This window comes from Amyelois transitella, chromosome 25, assembly GCF_032362555.1.
Source record: "Amyelois transitella isolate CPQ chromosome 25, ilAmyTran1.1, whole genome shotgun sequence".
NCBI lineage: Eukaryota > Metazoa > Arthropoda > Insecta > Lepidoptera > Pyralidae > Amyelois > Amyelois transitella.
In genome coordinates, this window is record NC_083528.1 from 778,413 (window position 1) to 799,968 (window position 21,556).

The window sequence follows — 21,556 nt, forward strand, 5'->3', positions numbered from 1 at the left end:
ATTATTTCAATTCAATCTTTTCCTCCTTACGTTAACTTCTGTAGATTTTATCTTGGTAAGGAACCCAGGGTCCGCTTCTACCACGATACAAAAAGGGGGGGTAAGTCAGGTCAAACAGACTCCAGCGTCTGTCCTCCGTGACTCTGTTAAAAGAGTAATCTTTACCAGCGTGGATCATAATTTTGTCATAGATAAAACTTACATGAACTTCTTAGGTTAGTTTATATATGAGATGAAACTGTTCATTCCTTTTATCACCTCTTACGGGATACGATCCCGACTACGATCATCAGTTAGAACCGGTTGCGTCCTCACCTTTCTGAAGAGGAGTTAGATTTTAACTCGAAAAGAGTCATTAGTGGAGTGGACGCAAAGGATTTGAACCTGGTCCGGCGCATCGTGCTATTTGTAATCAGCGCTTTAACTGTCGGATTCAAACACCTGTATCTTTTTCAAAAGGTAAGCTATTATAAAAATAACTAGTTATATAAAAAGTTAGATACAGGATGCAGGGTGCCGTGTGGTTCCCGGCACCAACATAAAAAATAAAAGGACCACTCCATCTCATTTCCCATGGATGTTGTAAGAGGCGACTAAAGGTTGGGCAAACTTGGGATTCTTATTTTAGGCGATGGGCTAGCAACCTGTCACTAGTTGAATCTCAATTCTATCATTAAGCCAAATAGCTGAACGTGGCCATTCAGTCTCTCAAGAGTTCAAGACTGTTGGCTCGGTCTACCCCGCAAGGGATATAGACGTGACCATATGTATGTATGTATGTTAGATACAGGATGCAGGGTGCCGTGTGGTTCCCGGCACCAACATAAAAAAGAATAGGATCACTCCATCTCATTTCCCATGGATGTCGTAAGGGGCGACTAAAGGATGGACAAACTTGGGATTCTTGTTTTAGGCGATGGGCTAGCAACCTGTCACCATTTGAATCTCAATACCATCATTAAGCCTAACAGCTGAACGTGGCCCGTCAGTCTTTCAAGACTACTGGCTCTGTCTACACCGCAAGGGTTATAGACGTGATTATATGAATGAATGAATATATACAAAGTTAGATACAAGATTTCCGATAGCAAGCGATAAGGCTGCCTTGTGCGTCATCTATTTATAAGTAACTACTTAATGTTTATATTGTTGCAATCCTTTTATATAATAAGTGATTTTTTTTCACTTACTATTGTCGATAAGATAATTTGATTAATAACTAGTTATTGTCCGCGACTTTGATCAGTAAAACCATTGGATTTTTTGGTAGCTTTGTCACTGTTTGGGTTTGTTTGGTTTAAATCTGATTAGTGACAGCTTTTGGATTCAAAGCTCAGGACAAACTTAAAAGAGAAAATTTCGTGCCGTGAAAATATTTGACAAAGTTTCTAGGTTCTACCTGCCTGACTGTTCTACCTTTGGTTAAAAATATTTGATCGCTGAATCACCAAAGAATGATTTTAAATAAATTTTTGGGTTAAAAGCCCGAAAGAGTTATCTTTTTTGTATTCCTTTTAAATAAGAGAAGCTGTTAATTGATAAACTAATGTAAGTATTTAAGTAATTAAGTTTTCTTCATTTCCATAATGACGACATTCCGATACGTGCACTTAACAAAAAAACTCTTCTAAGCTAATCCCTAAAGTCAAACACTTCTACTATTTTTTTCCAGTTCTCCTTATAAAAATGAATAAAAGAAGTACCTACCTAATATATTTATTTCTGATGAACCAAACATCACAACCAAATGAAATTATTACAGCCGTTCTAAATCGGACAAAATCCTTCGTAACAAAAAGCCAATTAAGAACAATTTAGAAGATTTAGAACATTCATAATTTTAATAAGATACAAAAATAATAACACAACATTCCAGAGATAAGCTGATACTTATGAAAAACAAGCACGAGCTGACAGAATGGAGTGTAGTGTATCTGGGTCCATGGTCCGTGTGACCCTCGACCTGGCCGATAGCCGTGAGGTGGGCAGCCAATGCCGGCACTCTATAGTAAACAATATTGACTCATTAGCTGTGGAAACCTGCGAAAACCTGGAATGTGACGGCTGTCTCGCAGCTGGTAAAGATGATAAATAGACATAAAATCACGCCTCTTTCCCGGAGGAGTAAGCAGACTACATCTTTCCGTTTCAATTCATTTATCTACACTTATATAATATATATATATAATATTATAAAGAGGAAAACATTGTTTGTTTGGTTGTAATGAATATGCTCAAAAACTACTGGACCGATTTTAAAAATTCTTTCACCATTCGAAAGCTACATTATCCACGAGTAACATAGACTATATTTTATTTTGGAAAAAAATAGGGTTCCGTAATAATATATAAAAATAATTGGCAAAACACCGTTTGCCGGGTCAGCTAGTTGCATATAATTTTGTACATTTCAGTTCTTGTAATAGACAATTGTCATTGTTTTAATAATGGATAGGTAAAACATGAACCCCGTAGGGTATAGCAACTGTGGCGCCATCTCTACGCCACTCGTCAACAACATCAAATCACACAACAACTGTCAATCATCTCGAAGAAATCGACGCGCTCAGCCAATAGCAGCGAAGAACCCAAATCGCGATTTCAGAGATTTCACGGATTGGAGCTATATATACAACCTCCGACACAACATCGTCGGAGCCGCGGTTCCCCAGGCATAACACCTAGCCTGGCGGAAGATCTTCCCTTTGGTGGCGGTCGAGCCGAATCATCGCTCCCGCTACATTGGTGACCCCGACGTGATTGGAAGCAACCTTCTCCATCATCATCAACTCCAATCCTCAGCATCACTCCTCACTCTGCAAGCAGTCTCACAGCAAGCCAGCAACTGGGTATCGCAGCAGGTCCATCGCAGCCAACGCAACGAGCTTCCTGGTCCTGTCTCCACCCGCACTCACTCTCATCGACTTCAGCGACCGACGCATCTACCGCAGCCCACGCCTGGATCTCTTCGACGGCCGCTCTTCTCTCCAGCGTGGCAGCTCTGCACGATTTCTTCCGGCGCCAACAAGTCGACTTCGCTCTCTACTGTCTCGACTCACCGCAGACTACGAGCAACGCAACGGCTCACTCCTGACTCACTAGGACTTCGAGCAACTTCCGACTCACTGGAAGACAACTGGCACTTGCAAGTTACTGAAGCACAGATTGCACAGCAAGATCAAGACTTCAGACCTCCGGTCTTGGGGGGGAGTACTGTGGCGCCATCTCTACGCCACTCGTCAACAACATCAAATCACACAACAACTGTCAATCATCTCGAAGAAATCGACGCGCTCAGCCAATAGCAGCGAAGAACCCAAATCGCGATTTCAGAGATTTCACGGATTGGAGCTATATATACAACCTCCGACACAACATCGTCGGAGCCGCGGTTCCCCAGGCATAACACCTAGCCTGGCGGAAGATCTTCCCTTTGGTGGCGGTCGAGCCGAATCATCGCTCCCGCTACACAACATTATGATTGGAACGGCAAACGATTTTGTCAATTTAATTCAGTGTGATATGATTTTATTCAATTCGATTTGTTCATTTAAATGGATTCAAATTAGAATAATACGAGTATATTTTTAATTTTTTTTTGTGTCAATATCATCATTTGTATTTAATGTCAATTCCAAATTTTTATCGTAAAAAATCTCGTCAATTGTATAATATGCTTTATTTATTAGTAATAACTTTCTTTTGCCACGATCCCTGTATACATCTTTCGTTTTGTCCACATTCATAACTGTCTTCATTATTCAAACAAAAAATAGCAATAATTAAATCAATTTCAACGTTTCCGACACACCGATATACCTATATTTTTTACAATACATCCTGAAAATAGATTATATGCGGTCATCCGTCGGATTATTATCTAACGATGATATCTTATCGTCAGTCTAGCCTCCGGTTCGAAGTCTGTGGGAAGCGGGAATTATCTCGACGAACATTGGGAATGAGATAAACTGCGGCCCTTCCATACGGCACGAGCACCGTGTGTCAATTACGGGGTAGGCAAAGCCAATATAAGTCAAGAGACAATGGGAAAAGGGACTCATGGGAACTTCTTAACGCAACACACAACACAGCCACTCAGTAATTCGGATCGTAATTATGTTGGTATTAGGACAGTCTCAAGCCTCAAGTGCCACGACGTTGACTTTATCCCTTATGGGGTAGACAGAGTCAAAATCTCGAAAAGGCTGAAAGGCTACGTTCAGCTGTACGGCTTGATGGAGTTGAGATGCTGATTTGACAGGTTGAAATAAAAAAACACTTCAACAACCTTCATTCGAGCTAGGTAAGGTCATTGTTTCGATACTGAAGAGGTCAGCAGGACAAGGCTTCTTGTTATTGACTTACTCACTCCTGGATTCGGGGTGGTTCGCCAACGCTAGGGGTTCTTCTCCAGACAGGATGGAAGTCAAATGTCTGAAAGGTGATGAGAAAAACACGCCACGAGCAAAGAATGCCGGGTTTCAACGTCTCTAAGAAGCTTTCAACGAATTATTTAGAATTTTGACTTATCTATGGCAACATTGAGCAAGTTGAGCGTTAACTATCTTCAAACGAAATTGAAAAAAAAAATACTGACATTTGATTTATTATCAAGATTTGTATGCCACAACCAAGAAATTAAAAAAAAAAGATTTGTAAGGAGGACTTTTTGGCGGGAGCCCAAAAATATATTTTGTGTTCTAATTGTATTTTTTCCGAAATGTGTGTTTTATTAATAGTCATTGATTCATAAGATAATTTTTAAGTGTTTGTACAAAAAACGTTACTTACATTAAGGGATTTAGTGACTTTTGATGTTGTCCCAAAACCCCGAGAAAGGACGAAGTAAACCATCCACATAATAAAAATAAAAATCTTTTATTTTCATACAACAAAATCCATAGAAAAGTTAGTAGTACTTACACTATGTTAATAAATATTTTTTAAAAGCGAAATTTTACTTGACTATTTGTAAAGAGTTAGGCAATCATGTTATTTTGTGAGTTTCTGTGATCTCTCACCCTCCTTACCAGTGCCGTGCCACAGCCGTGACTCGTTCACTTTTCCTCCTGGCTTTAGTCCCGGTTGTATCCTCACCATTGGAGAGGAGCCCAGGGTATGCCTGTGACCATGGATCCTGGATCACGTGAGTCAGATTTGTACACGAAGCGACTCCCGTTTGACCTTCGCAACCTTTGCAGGGGAACCCAACCCGTTGAAACGATCATGGTTACACATCCATTTGCCTGAATGTGCAGATTTCCTCAAAATGATTTCCCACACGGTAAAAACTTCGGTTAGTATTCAACCAAAAGTAAGCTCATGAAGAACTTTGATTCCAGAAAAGGAGAAAAAAAAGTGTATGATATCCTTTTAAATTTGGTAAAAATTCCGACGAGGATGGGATTCGAACCCACGCGTGCAGAGCACATTGGATTAGCAGTCCAACGCCTTAACCTCTCGGCCACCTCGTCATTGGAACTTTCACCGAAAAAAGGCATCCCATAAACTGTCTTGTCTGTTTGTTTGTACAAGTGATACAGTTACTTAAAATGCATAGGTTATTTTAGTCTTTGATACTTAAAGAAATATAGGTATAAGTTAAAGAAAGTACCTACAAAAACAATAAATTTAAACAGAACTGCTATAATGGATTTTTTGTAAATTAAGTTATTTAAGTTTAGGTTTAAATTTAAGTTTTAATATTGTATTTTTTTAATTTGATGTCAGTTATACCTCGAATTTATTTATAATTAGGAAGTAACTTTTTTTTAACTCTTTTGTATTTTGTGGATTAAAATAATTAGAAAATGTGAATTAATTAGAAAAATCGGATAATTTGAGCAACACACAGTTCTTCAGCCAATGGGCATCTAACTAAAGATAAATAATTATCAACTTCCGTGCGGTTTCTCTTGACCTTGTTAAATATGCGAAGGTATTATGACATATCAGAAATTATGTTATCACTAACGAATGGATTAACTCAATATTGAAACAAAAAAAAACGGTTCCATACTACATCATAACATAGGCTAGCATAAAAAAAAGGTTCACCGCGCATTGAAAAAGTCAAAGGAAAGGTACAAGGGAAAAGGCTTATTAACTTGGGATTATTCTTTTAAGCCCTATCACCGAGTCGCAATTGACTACGGGTTGGAGAGAACCCTATGAGAGATAAAGACGTGATAAAATATCCTAAAATTATTTGTTAATCCAAATAAAAACATGAATGAAGCGTATGGTAAAAGGAATATTTATTTATCTTGCTCTGCGCCAACGCCAATCTCCTGTTTGGTTTCCTTCCGCCCAAAGGTTGACTGGAAGAGATTGCATTAGCGATAAATCGCCTTTGTACCATCTCTGTCTGTTTTGTGCTGTTTAGTATGTTTTACTCTTATGGTGCAATAAAGAGTTTTATATATCTATCTATGGAACTACCTAAAATCCAAAAATCAGGGTTGGACCAAGCCATTCCAAGGTCTTTTTTGCATTTCGCCTGACTGGACAGCACGTCTGTTCCCCTAACGGAATAGCCAGCTCCTGTTGATAATGCAAAGACACTGCCTGACGCCGAATTTCAGCGGTTCCGACTGTCTATTGTTTTTTAAATCAACGTGCCGTGTGGTTCCCGGCACCAATATAAAAAAGAAGGACCATTTCATCTCCTACCCATGGATGTCGTAAACGTACTAAGGGATAGGCTTACAAACTTGCAATTCTATTTTAAGGCGATGAGCTAGCGACCTATCACTATTTGGTTCTCAATTCCATCATTCCGAGCAGCTGAACGTGGCCCATCAGTCTTTTGAAGGCTATTGGCTCTGTCTACCCCGTAAGGGATATAGACGTGACTATAAGGTATATTATACTATGTCAGATCACAGAGATGCCTTCAAAGCATAACGTTAAACAACTTTTGACCTAAGTTTTAGTCTTGTGACCTAGTTTGTGGGTGTTCACACGAGGAGTCATCGACCGGTTATCGGTCATTGTTAAAACATTTTTTTTTATTCGCAATCCGGATAAACACTGGCTTATCATCAAGCCTTTTTTTGTTTATTACAGGTTTATCTTAATGAAAATAAATGCGTTCGAGTTCGACTTACTCGTGTGGATTTCAGTAAAATGGTCATTTAAGTATATTTTCTATGAATGATGTCAGAAGCGACTAAAGAGGAAAACCAGTGAAAACCACTGTCCATAATGTTCAAATTGTCACCACTACTATATCAAAATTTCGTACATACATAATATCACGTCTATATCCCATGCGGGGTTGACAGAGCCAATAGTCTTAAAAGACTGATAGGCCACGTTCAACTGTTTGGCTTAATGATAGAATTGAGATTCAAATAGTGACAGGTTGGTAGCCTGTCGCCTAAAAGAAAAGTCCCTAAAAGAAAAATCCCTTAGTTGCCTGTTACGACATCCTCGGGGAAGGGAATGGAGTGGTCCTATTTTTTTTTCATTATATTTCTTATTACTTAAATTTGGTATAAACCAAATTATTCATAACAATGTATTCCGTCGTCCACATTTCTATTCTAAGTTTGGACAATTGTGAAATTGACGTCATTGTAGAAAATGCTCCAGTACAGTTTGTTACCGCTTCTTCTGCACTGACGCCTTGGAAGCGACAGTAATCTTAAGTAATTTATTTGACGTCAATCAATGTTGTGAAACCAAAATATATAAGTAACAATTATTAAGTGATGTAAATATGAAACACACAAAAATTTCTAATTTGAATATGTGTGTGTGTATATTACTTATATATCTATACACATAGTCATAGCCTCCATATGCAGCCTATTCATATTAATCTTTATTATGACGTCAATGAATATGTGGTTATATTAAAAATCAGTGGGTGCTAAATAAATTTGAATATAAATGATGCATTGAATATTATAACTTGTTGGTACCAGATCACTATTTTTCTTAAAAAAAAATGAGATAGTAGGTGTGACCGTTATTATATCGTCGTTTCACACTCATATTCCTTTTGCGAAATTCCCCGTAAAATGAAGATGTTGCTTATAAACGTCTATATCCATTGCGGGATAGATAGAGCCAACAGTGTTCAAAAGTCTGAAAAGCCACGTTCAGCTGTATGGCTTAATGATAGAATTGAGATTTAAATAATGAAAGGTAGCTAGCCCATCGCCTTAAAGAAGAATCCCATATATATAATCCTATCCCTTAGTCGCCTTTTACCAAATCCATGGAGTGGTCCTGTTCTTTTTTCTATTAGTAATGGGAACCACACGGCACTTTTTGTTACTAAGTGAGAGTACTCTAGTCACATCTATAAAATATACCTAACTAGGTATCTAAATTCTAAATAGGTATGTATGTTAAAGATCACACTGATTGACTGACATATCAACACACAGCCTAAACGACTAGGTCTAGAATACTTAAATTTGCCATATAAGTTCTTGATTTTTTTTGCAATGAAAGTCCCGCGGGAACAGTTATTAATGGGATTTTTTTATTTTCACGGCAGCGGCGCCGCTGGAATTCTATAGTATTGATATGTATGGATTGCGAACGTAATTTACAGGTACCTAACGCATGATAGTCAGCAAATAGAAGCGTGTACATTGACAATACAATCCATGGCCATAACAACAGGTCACCAAGACACAGAGCATCAAATGTGAGGAGAATACAGTAAGGCTGAAACCATTTTGTTACCAACATACATATGATCACGTCTATATCCCTAGCGAGGTAGACAGAGGCTCCAGTCTTGAAAAGCCTGATAGGCCACGCTCAGTTGTTTGGCTTAGTAATAGAATAGGCTATTTGACTGTAATAAAAATATACATTTCTTTTATGTCATCAGTCTTAATATTATTTTTTTGGAGCGATTTGTAATAACGCGAGATAAAAATATTGCATTATTTTAACAAAATCCGTCTCAGAAAATTAGGTTTTTTTATGCAGCTGTCACGTGACTAAAAACGAACGTGATTGGCTATTTCTATTATGACGTCAATTATCCATAAACAGACTGTGGATCGTACAGTTCCTTAGTGTTCGCTATTATTTTTCAAGATTTTATAAGTGTTTGATCGCTCAGGATTACTCAGATAACATAGGTATTTAATAATGAAAACCTATTTCGCGAAAGCTGACAGTCGAAACCGACCAAAAGACTTTTGGCAGGTCCACTTTTGACAAAAGTGGACCCAATAATGGTTGGCGTCTTCTTCAAAGACAATCCAGATTTCTATGCTGCCGAACTGAGGAATGTGAAAACATCAATGTAAGTATATCTTGGTAACCACTGATCTTAGATCATTATCTGAAACCACTTCTTGCGAATATTCAAATCCATCGGCATAGAAAAAAACGATTTCGTAGGAGATTTTATTGTTGTATTAGTGCATTTAGGCACTGCACAACATTTATAGGAACTCATTTTAATAATTTTCACACATATGACGTGGCACAAGTTAAATAAAACAAGAGAAAATCAAAACTTTTCGAAACACCAACAAGCTTTGTATGATATTTACACGAAATTTACGTCACTGCATGCCATGCTAAAAGTCGCGTTTTGGCGGCATATTTGAATATTGCATTTTCTTTTTCGATTTTTTAATAAAATAGCTGTAATAAAGGCAGGAAAAGTATTTTTGTAGGGCTTCTTATAAACAAATAAATAGCCTAAGATAGTTTTTAGAACTTTGTCAAATAGCCTATTGAGATTCAAATAGTGGCAGGTTTGTTACCAAACAAAATGTTTTACCCGAATTACGCATCGCCAGCATTGAAGAATCCAATTCCTATTCTGCTATCCAAGTGGTGCTGAAAGGATGATTCTCGAACTGTCTGTACGACGTGAATAAACTAACTAGGTAACTTTCGACTTTTGGGCATCCCAGAAATCCTGATAATGTAAAAATACACTACATATTCCAAAAGAGGTAAGCAGAGGTTTTTTTTCAACTTTCCACAAACCCTACTACATATCTGAAAGCTATAAAAATTAGTAGTACAAAATTAGGAGTGGGTAAAATTATTTGTTAAATAAGTCTAATTAAATTTTCCTTCACCATACATTTAGGTCATGATGAAAACATCAAAGGCAAATTAAAATAGAAATTGTAAATTAAAAGGTTTGTTATTTCGACAGAGTGCAATTGCCAAGCTTTTTTTATAAAAAAAATTGTCTTAAATTTAGAAATTTTATATTCAGGTCAGTTCAGAGTCGGAGAATAAAAAGTACCTAAGTAACCTCACTTCTGTTATTTTCTATTTGCCATTGACTAACCACATATAATTGTTGAGCGTTAAACTGATTCCCATATTTGTCGATTATTTTACCAGGTTAATTATTTTACATGATTTTCTGCAGAGTAAAATGATGACACCATTAAATCTAGTTTCTTCACCCGGGTGTTATTAGCTACATGCACATAATTAACTGTCGCTTGCGCCTCTCCAGTGAATATGTTCTCCGTGCCAAGTACTTACATCTAATACCGCGACGTAATGTAATTAGATATTTAAATCTATGTGCTAAAAATAGAAATACTAGAAATATATTTAAATGAAACAAAGCGACTAAATTTAAGCGTTGAATAGCATTGACGTCATTCATTAAATATTCATTCATTCATTATTAATTTGTGTTACGAATTACTTATTTATTTTGTAGACGTCTTTTGGCAACACCCTCTAATAAAGTTTTTATATATAGTTTTCGATTTCACTTCCAGTGACGGATTTTGGGCATTTTTGGGCGAATTAGTATGACCTCCTCAGGTTTGCTTTGTTTTTCATTATAATTTTTTCCTTATCATGGCTATTGTAAGCATTTGCAGACTCTTTGGGTAGACCCAGGGTCCACCTTAAGTAACGATTCAGACGTGGGTATATAAGGTCACTCTTCCAAGCACGGAGTCAGTAGTTATTAATTTGATATACTCATTACATTCAGGAGACAGGAGATTTTCATAAAAGTGAGTAAATAAATTGCTCTTTTTCAAATATTTTGTAAATGTTGGGTATCCAATCCATGAGAAAGAGGTGTGTCCTAAAAGTGATACCACACGAGACCACAAAGCGCTTAGCAAAATTCCAGCTATTTTTTCGAAAATGGATTAGGTATAGTTGCCGTGTGACTAAGGGATATGCTTATAAACTTGGGATTCTTCTTTTAGGCGACAGGCTAGCAACCTGTCACTATTTGAATCTCAATTCTATCATTAAGCCGAAAAGCTCAACGTGGCTTATCAGTCTTTTTAAGACTGTTGGCTCTGTCTACCCCCCAAGGGATATAGGCATGATTATATGTATGTATGTATGTTGAAGGAAAAATAAAGAAAGAAGGAAAAAATAGAAATGTTATTATATACCTAAGACTCGGAACATTAAAATTTAAACTTGTGACCCACCTTCCGTCGTGTGTAACAGTTTGGAGCAAAGTCCTCCTGCGCAAGAGTGGCGAAACTTGCGTCATAAATACTTAACGGACATTTATAATTGTCTCTCAAAATATACAAAAAACGGGTTATTAAATGTTATACTTATAGCTCTATTATCTAATAAGAATATAAATAAATAACTTTTAGTGTTATAGTTTGCATTTGTAGGTTAATATTAAACGTATCGTAATAATAAGAATTTTAATTCGATTAGTTCTGAGACTTGGAGATTAACATATTTTGAAAAAAAATGTATATTTCGTTAGTCAAACGGGCAATTATTTATCTCTCTAAAAATATCCAATAACCATAGACATTCCATATCTAGTCTAGTAACGAAAAAAAAACATATGTCAGTGTCAGTTGCCTTTCCATTCCACGTTAATTGTGAAAATTAGAGACTTAGGTATAAAACTTGAGATTCTTTGTTTTAGGCGATAGGATAGCAACCTGTCACTATCTCTGAATCTAAGCTCACCGTGGTCTATTGTTGGCTCTCTCTTAGTATTTTCAAGACATAGACGTTACCATGACGTATGTATGTATGTAAGGTGACCCTACACAGGTAAGGTAATAATCGTGCTAATACTTTAAAATTCTGTCACCAAACTGTTCTGGGGCTCCCTAGTTAGTCGCCTGTCACATCTTTTCCGCCCAACGGTGAAGCCAGAACCTTTGCGGGCCCCAGGACCAGAAACGGAGGGTGCAACTGGGAACATGTCGAGAGGAGAGAAAGAGAGGGGTAACCAGTACCTCTCGATAACGTGAACATCACGTAAAACCAATCTTATCAACAATTTTGTGAAAATTGCATCATAAGTGTGGACACGCCCGCAAGACGTGGGTTTGGTCACTCGTGGCGCCCCCTACCTTATCAAGAGTGTTATCAACTCTTATCAATCAATTATTGTAGCGTGCTGGATGACATTATGATAAATTGAGAGGTCGTGTCGGCAGGGATGCTCATGGTAAGCGGTTACCGTGCACTGAGCCACCGGATTTTTGTTGTTTTTAAAAGGTAACTCTATGCCCACTTAAATGTTAGGTAATCCTTCTTGCTAATAAGTATTGTGAATGCAAGGATACTTTAACATACTGTTAGGATGTGTGTGTGTTTTTGGTACTCTTTCACGCAAAAACTACTTGACAGATTTTTATAAAACTTTGCAGTGAGACATTGGAATAACATAATAAGTAAAGTTTTTACAGATTTTTTTTTTAATTTGATCGTAAGAAATATTAATATAACTTTTCATACATATTCCTTAGTCGCCTTTTACGACATCCATGGGAAAGAGATGGAGTGGTCCTATTCTTTTTTTGTATTGGTGCCGGGAACCACACGGCATTTCAAAAACTCAAAAAACAGCCCTTTGAGAGATATCTCGTGTGCGCTGTAAAGTTTAAACTCAGGTTTAAACTAGTTTTTCAACTAGGTCAAATCATCTAGCACGTGGCAGGCACGGCTATGACACATTTTTTGTAATTTTTATCATTATGGAACACAAACTGCTAGGGTCAAGACAATCCGTATACGACAACTATTAAGTTCGCATATTTCAACATAATTAATACAACAATCTTATCATGTTTTTAATTAATTAAACACTTTATATGTTACCTATACGTTTAAAGATCACAATTTCAAGTGAGACAGGTTTTCTTAGGCCTCTGCGGTGCAAAGGTATCTATCCAAATACGAGTATTTGCTATTTCCGATAATAAGGTTTGTTGAATAGAATAGATTTAATATTTAGTATATTTTTTTTTTAATTGGATACAAGGTATCACTTAGGTATTGACGTCATTTAAATCTAATTATAACTACTACCGCTTCCAAAGTGCATGTGTAGAAGAAGCGGCGGAACAAACACACTGCAGCACTTTCATCGGATATCAATTTACAAATATAGATCTCTTAAATAATATATCTAAGTCAGTAATATTTCTGATAAGTTTCTTCGTTATGAAAAATATACTTGCCTAGTTAATTTATTTATTTATTAAAACATATTTTTACCTACATAAATACAAAATACAAAAACTATAATAAAAAAACAATAATACGAGTACATAAATAAATTTATTCTATGCTTTTCTCATTTGTTCATGAAAAGATGTAGTATCTGCCTACCCCTCCGGGAAAAGGGCGTGATTTTATGTTATGTTCATTTGATATATTGTGTTTTATAGATATTGTTTCTATCCAGAAAAGAGGACATAAAGTGGTCCTTTTTAAATCGGCCGCATATCAAATAAATTTTTACAAAATTAACGTAACTTTGATTTCCTTAATTTAAATAGGTATCAAGAAAACATATCATTTTATACCTCGTATATTAACAACAGAAAACCTACTAAACAACGCAAAACATACGTCACTGAACCGATATTAATGTGGGTCTGTTAAAAAAAATTATAACCCGTTATCATCGGGAATGTTGCCACGTGATGAAGTGGCTTATGAACTGGTGATATTAGATTATAATTTGTTAGTTACAAAATATAAACGTCACGTCCTGGTTAAGGGTCAGGTCAAATCAAAAGTACCCGAAACCGCCGAGCTTGCTTGAAGAGAGTTATGAATGTGGACGAAGCGAAGGAAGTATGCAGAGATCGTGGCAAGTGGAAAGAGGTAGTCTCTGCCCACCCCTCCGGGAAAGATGCGTGATTTTATGTATGTATGTATGTATGTGACAAAATATCCCATTAACTTTTTAAGTATAATGCTCTTACGGTGAGGGAAAACGTCGTGAGGAACTGCATGTCCGCAGGCAACTGTATGTGTGACACATATATACATATAGTCAAGTCTTTATCCCTTGCGGGGTAGATAGAGCCATTAGTCTTTGAAAGACAGAACGGAAATGTTCAGCTACATGGCCTAATAATGGAATTGAGATTCAAATAGTGACAGTATGAAAGCCTAACAAGAAAAATCTCATGTTTTTAGCCGCCTTCAGACGTCATATACGTCATTCATAGATCAGAGGTGGAGAAGTCCTATTCTTAAGAGTCGTAAATGGCACCTAATCAAATTGCGATACATAAATTATTTATTTATTAAGGTACACATACATAGGTCTCTGCCTACCCCTCCGGGAAAGAGGCGTGATTTAATGTATGTATGCATAAAGGTACATATACAGAAAGATTACAATTGCATTATTATCCTTAGGAAATGTACATACATATATAGTGAACAAGTAAAATTAATAAGGCAATTACTGACTTGTTCTTCAAAAATATTATTGTAATTACCTAAATATTTTTCATTTTCCTTTCAGTCACTCAAATCCACAGTGATATTCTTAATTAATAAGAATGGGGAGGTTATTTTGATATCAGTTTGCCGGGATCACGGGTCAAATTGGTTCATTAGCTTTCGTTGTAATTGGGCATAACTACTAGATACCAAAAAAGGGTTAATATACACAATACCTACCACAAAACGCGAAATACCATCGCATAATTATAAAAAGAACGAAGGTTGAGTAAATCACAAAATATAGGTACTTATACGGATTTTAAAGATACAATCATGTTCATTTATTCATTCATAGAACATAATATATAATGACGTCTATATCCCTTGCGGGGTAGACAGAATCAGGGTAGGGTTAGCCCATAGCCTTAAAGAAGAACCCCAAGTTATAAGCCCCTAAGAATCTCAATTTTCAATTTCAAGACTGTTGGCTCTATCTACACTTTCTATATATAGCGACAGTTTGCTGGTCCATCGCCTGAGAGAAGAATCCATAGTGTATACAGACCCTTATATTTAATGAAAAAATATCTACTTACCGTCACAGGTTAAAACGTGTGAGTCAGACCACGTATCTGACCTAGTGATGTAACGGATTTCTGAGACGTGTCTGAATAATTAAATCTTCTTAAACCACTTTTTTACTCTCAAGTAGGTCTTTAAGGAATAGGCGAAATAAAAGTACCGTGTGGTTCCCGGCACCAATATTAAAAAAGGACCACTCAATCTCTTTCCCATGGATGTCGTAAAAGGCGACTAAGGGAAAAGATAATAAACATGGGATTCTTCTTTTAGGCTATGGGGCGAACCTGTCTCTATTTGAATTATATATCTAATTAAGCCTTACATCTGAAGCAGGCCATTTTCGTGGCTTAGTTAGATGTTACAACCCATATTTAACCTATCTGTATGCCAAATTTCATCGAAATACGGTCAGTGGTTGTACGTCGATAGAATGTCAGTCACCTTTCCTAATATAGTAACCAGATAAACTAACACATTTAGATGGCCTGGGCCGTACACAAAAAAATGCACTATGACATTAATTTATTTATAATATCTAATTATTTCGATAAATATAGGTTCCAAGGTGAATTTGATAGTATATTCTTGAATATTTGTACCAATTAATTATAATTAATAGTTTAATTAGTCAAAAATGTCAAATACGATCGTATGTTGCGCAATTAGGTACGCTGAATAACCCCAAAATCATTTGGTAACTGCGCATAATTAAATAAGTTACGCGGCACGTTAATTGAGCTATAAGTACGTTATATACATTATAGGTGTCAATCGATTTGCAAGATTTCATTGATCATCAGTCCCTCGATGACTAAGGATCATTATACATGATTTGATAAAGGTAACATGTTTTATTTATTAATAAAATTATATCACCATTTATAGTCTAAATACTATAAACAGACCACATATTCTAACCCTAAACCCACTAGAAGGGAAACTAGACAGAACCATAGACGGTATAGTAACGTAGAAAAGTCTTAAATAAGAAGTTTTCCAGCTAATGTTCCTCAATTTATTTTGACCTTACTTTAACTTCAACATTGTCTTTATAATGTTTCTATCATGAGTATATGAATATGGAAAAACTATCACATCAGCCAGCTTCAAACGGAATTAAGTGTTATAGAACATACATACTTACATATAATCACATCTATATCCCTTGCGGGGTAGACAGAGCCGACTGTCTGGAAAAGACTGTTAGGCCACGCTCAGCTGTTTCGCTTGATGATACATTTGAGATTCAAATAGTGACAGGTTACTAGCTCATCGCTTAAGAAAGAAGGCCAAATTTATATGCCTATCCTTTTAAATTTATTTCTGTCACCGCTCTATCAATAATAAGAAAAATCCAAGGCTACAAACAAACATAACTTTTATATTTGTATATATGGAACCCTTCGATCACGAGTCAGAATCGCACTTGACCATTTTTGTTTCATTATCTTACATATGTACCTTTATATATAGTACTCGCAATTTATAACTTCATTTAGAAGGGTAAAAATAAAACAGTTATTTAATATAAACCCAGTATATTTCATCTCATCAATTTCCATCAGTACCTCGTAATTGTAATTTACACTAATTATAATTAATTATTTACAATTATACACACAATTACACTCGGGGCAAACATAATGTCAATGCGACAAACAAAAATATACCCGAATGCATAAAAAACAAACCGACACAATAAAAAAATAAATTAAAATATTTCAATTAGAACTCCAATAGTCATAAAAACAAATTGTAAAGAGAAATAAAATATCGACAGCCATTTTGATTAATCTCACATAAATCTAGGATATATCGAAATTGTACAAAAATACACGCTATAAATAAAAAAATAAAATATTTGTGATACATGAAGAGTTACGTAGCTGGAAAAAATATTTTCATTGCTTACTAAAAAAAAAAAATATTCTTGAATAAAAAAAATAACTAGTAATTCTTTTTTGTTCTCATTTTCATTTTGCCCGACTATACCTAATAGACAAAGAATTAGATTAATTCATTATTTAATGTAAACTACATAATTTCTCCAACTTGTGTACTTCAGTTACCGTTATCATAAATGAAACGTGTTTAAATGTTTCAACTAGGTACCTTTGGGGTTATTAACCTTTGACAATATATCTTCTGTCTGTCTCTAACTGTAAGATTTGAAAAAGAGAGGTTATACCTTTTCTCTCATTTCGCCTTCCATTTAGCATCAAACATAAAAAATTACAAATAAATTGTCCAAAAAAATTTACCCTGCTTTAAATTCAATCGAGATGTTTATTAAATTTTACTCGTAACTTTACATGAGCTAGTTTTTGCAACAAAAAAATAGCCTTTTTCATACGCATTGTCTAACCTTATGTCTATAACATATATTATGATGTATAAACATACCTACGATTTTCCCATACAAATTAAACAATCAGCTGTTGCGATATTTAATTAAATGATGCGCATATTCTGCCATGCTTATTTTAAAAAATTTAAAAGCGTTTTATAGGTAACATTATATTTCCTTTTTTATTTATTAAAATTTACAATTAAATCATCTTACAAATTTCTTTCAATGTAATTTTCGATAAACAAAATACATTTTTATCTCCGTGTAATGAGAATCAGAAAAAAAGTCCATTAAAATAATCCTGTATCAATATAATTTTATGCGCACTTAAAATCAACCTGTGTCAAATATCTTTTTTATGTGCACGCTCTATAGTAATTTTTCTATGCTACCTCTGTGCAATTAATATAACTAAAGAACTAATAGCCAGATACATATAGATCGATATAGATAATTTTACTATTTATAAATGATACAGGTATTAAACGCGCACGTAACGCACTTTTATTTTTATTATTTATAAATTCTTGTATTTTTTTTAAATTTATAATGCAATAGTTTAGAATAGATATTTTTTCCTAATTCTAAGTTTGGATTATTGCGAAGTTGACGTTGTTGATGAAAATGCTGCAGTGCAGTTTGTTACCGCTTCTTCTGCACTGACGCTTTGGAAGCGGCAGTAAACTTAGCATGTTTTGAAACGAAAAAAATGTGACAATTATTAAGTGATGTTAGTAATCGAAATATCCCAGAATAATGATTAAAAAATTTAATTTTATTACAAAAAAATCTATCTTTATTAAACTAAATTTGAGATTTATGAATGTGGACAAAGCGAAAAAAGTATTCAGAGATCGTGGCAAGTGGAAAGATGTAGTCTCTGCCTACCCCTCTGGGAAAGAGTCATGTTTTTTTTTAATGTAATTATTGTATAAGGTAATTATTCAATTTTTTTACTTATTACAATAAACAAACATTAAACTTTTCGTGTATTGAATATTAGCACTAAATTTCCTAATTTTGGCAAGTCTCAATGTTCGCTAGTTTCTGTTGTAACATTGTTGTTGTCCGATGTTGTTTTGTTGTTGTCGGCTGTTGTTTTGTTGTTGGCTGCTATTGGAGCGGGGGTGATGGCTGGCGCGTCCTTGTCCAGAGGTCTGAAGGACCAGCCGCCTGCCCCGTCGAATTCTAGGACGTGCGTGTGATATTTCCTGTGAAAAAAGAAGAATACATACATAAAATCACGCCTTTATTCCGGTAGGCAGAGACTACCTCTTTCCACTTGCCACGATCTCTGCATACTTCCTTCGCTTCATCCACATTCATAACTCTCTTCATGCAAGCTCGGCAGTTTCGGGTACTCTTGACCTGACCCTTTACCAGGACGTCCTTAATTTGATCAAGATACGTTCGTCTAGGTCTTCCCACTCCCCTTTCCCTCCACACTCTCCTTGTATATTTGTTTAGTCAACCTGCTTTCATTCATCTTCTCCACATGACCAAACCATTTTAACGTAGGGTACGGTCTCGTTTCACGTCATAGTAAAAAGCGAAACAGCGATAGTTTTTAGCGCGATAAAAACAGCGTCGCGCGTGTCCATGCGGCGGGACCAGAAGGAAGATCAAACTATGGTCTTGTGTATTTGTAATTGAATTTTCAATTCTGTACTTACAAACATACAATCACGTCTTTATCCCTTGCAGGGTAGGCGGAGCCAACTGTCTTGAAAAGACTGATACGGACCGTTCAGCTGTTAGGCTTTACGATAGAATTGAGATTCAAATAGTGACAGGTTGCTAGCCCGTCGCCTCAAAGAGGAATCTCAAGTTTACGAGTCTATCCCTTAGTCGCCTTTTACGACATCCACGGGAACGAGGTGAAGTGGTTCTATTCTTTATACCATATACAATACTTAACTACATTATTATATATTGTGAACTAGCTGTTGCCCGCGACTTCTTCCGCGTAAATTTCTAGTTGAATCTACAATAATGTGAAATTAATCAATATACTAATCATATAACTTAAATATGTGACCTTACCGAGTAAATTATTTTTGACCAATAAAATACACTAACAAACCAAAAATCTTTTTTCGTGAGAATTACATATAATACGCGTTATGTGGGGCAAAACCAGGATATTATGTATTATATTTGTTTAATAAAAATATATATGTATATCTATGGACTCCAGTGCCGTGTGGTTCCCGGCACCATTACAAAAAAGAATAGGACCACTCCATCTCTTTCCCATGGATGCCGTAAAAGGTGACTAAGGGATAGGCTTATAAACTTGGGATTCTTCTTTTAGGCGATGGGCTAGCAACCTGTCACTATTTGAATCCCAATTCTATCATTAGGCCAAATAGCTGAACGTGGCCATTTAGTCTTCAAGACGGTTGGCTCTGTCTACCCCGCATGGGATATAGACGTGACCATATGTATGTATGTATCTATGGACTCATAAGGAAATTGATTGATTGACTCACCAAACGCTGGGCCGGTGGGTGATAGACAGCAGGGTGATTCCCTCCTTGACCGCCTGCTCGTACATCACCACCTCGGTTTCCATGGAGACGGCGCTGGTGCACTCGTCCAAAAGGGCGTATACCGGCCTGATGATAGAAAAATAGTTTGTTTGTTTGTTTGTTAACTCTTTATCACTACATAGTATAAAACAAAGGCGCTATTTTAGTCTGTTTGTCTGTATGCTTAAATCTTTAAAATTACGCAACGGATTTTGATGCGGTTTTTTGTAACAGGTAGAGTGATTCAAGAGGAAGGTTTTTATGTATAATAACATTTATAATTTTGCACCCGTGCGAAGCCGGGGCGGGTCGCTAGTTGCACATAAAAATAAATATAACAAAAATAAAACAGTCATTGGATATAGAAGAATATGTACAATGGCGGACTTATCCCAATCGGGATTTCTTCCAGTCAATCAAAATTAAAAGGAAAATCCATAATCAAAAGGCAGCGCAGATTAAAAGCATTGAGGATGCGTCACAACAATCAATTAATTACAAACTAATTCATGATAAACATACATAAATAAAATATATATAAACTTACATAAATATAAGTACACTCAAATGTTATATGCATCAGAATATAGTCTTTTGATTAGTGTTTTAAAAGAACTAAGGTTGTATAAAAATAGTATTTAAGTCAGTCTTTAGTATTAAGTCTTTGTGACGGCCTCTGTGGCGCAGCGGTTGTACGCTTGTGTGACACCGGAGGTTCCGGGTTCGAATCCCGGTCAGGGCATGATGAGAAACGAACTTTTACTGACTGGTCTCAGTCTTGGTTTTTCATCTATAGAAAAATATTTATTGTAAAATATAGTATCGTTGAGTTAGTATCTCGTAACACAAGTCTCGAACTCACTTCGAGGCTAACTTAATCAGTGTATTTTGTCCCGTATATATTTATATTTAAAATATAGTATCGTTGAGTTAGTATCTCGTAACACAAGTGTAAAACTCACTTCGAGGCAAACTTAATCTGTGTAATTTGTCACGTACATATATATATATTTATTTTATTTGTGGAAAATGATGGAGAATTTCAGCTAACAATAGTGATGAGTGGAAGGCGATGGGGGAGGCCTGTGTCAATGGACAACCTGACCAACAACTTGTTGCTGATGCATGAGGAACACACAAAAAACCAGCGAATAAAGGCTACTATTAATATTATTTAGTGGTTGTAAGAATTTACAGGAATTTAATAATATTATCCCAATAACAATTCCATCGAAATCGGCCAATCTTTTTGAGTAACTAACAAACAAAAAATCTAGGAAATGTATTAAGTTAAATGTCATTTGTCACGAACGTAACGAAATATCGCAATTAATATTCAGAAAGAGAGAATGAGGTAAAATGAGAATTGCAGAAATAGGGCGTAAATAGAGAAATGTAATTTGACACCACCAATACAAAAAAGAATAGGACCACTCCA

General features: G+C 35.8%; 2 protein-coding genes and 1 non-coding gene across 3 annotated transcripts in view; 1 reads left to right on the forward strand and 2 right to left on the reverse strand.

Annotated features, from left to right (window-relative positions):
* The window catches only part of LOC106139633 (chloride channel protein 2), a 183,087-nt gene that overhangs the window by 81,504 nt on the left and 80,027 nt on the right, over positions 1-21,556 (forward strand). The window lies entirely within an intron of this gene.
* Trnas-gcu (transfer RNA serine (anticodon GCU)) lies at positions 5,396-5,477 on the reverse strand. The gene has a single exon. It is a non-coding gene; the product is annotated as a tRNA-Ser (tRNA).
* The window catches only part of LOC106139634 (ATP-binding cassette sub-family D member 1), a 48,029-nt gene continuing 43,234 nt past the window's right edge, over positions 16,762-21,556 (reverse strand). Inside the window, exons 14-15 of the mRNA XM_013341116.2 lie at positions 20,080-20,205; positions 16,762-18,798 (exon numbers count right to left, since the gene is read on the reverse strand). Of these exons, the coding sequence (XP_013196570.1) occupies positions 18,618-18,798; positions 20,080-20,205 (307 nt within the window). The 3' untranslated portion in view covers positions 16,762-18,617. The remainder of the gene's footprint in view (positions 18,799-20,079; positions 20,206-21,556) is intronic.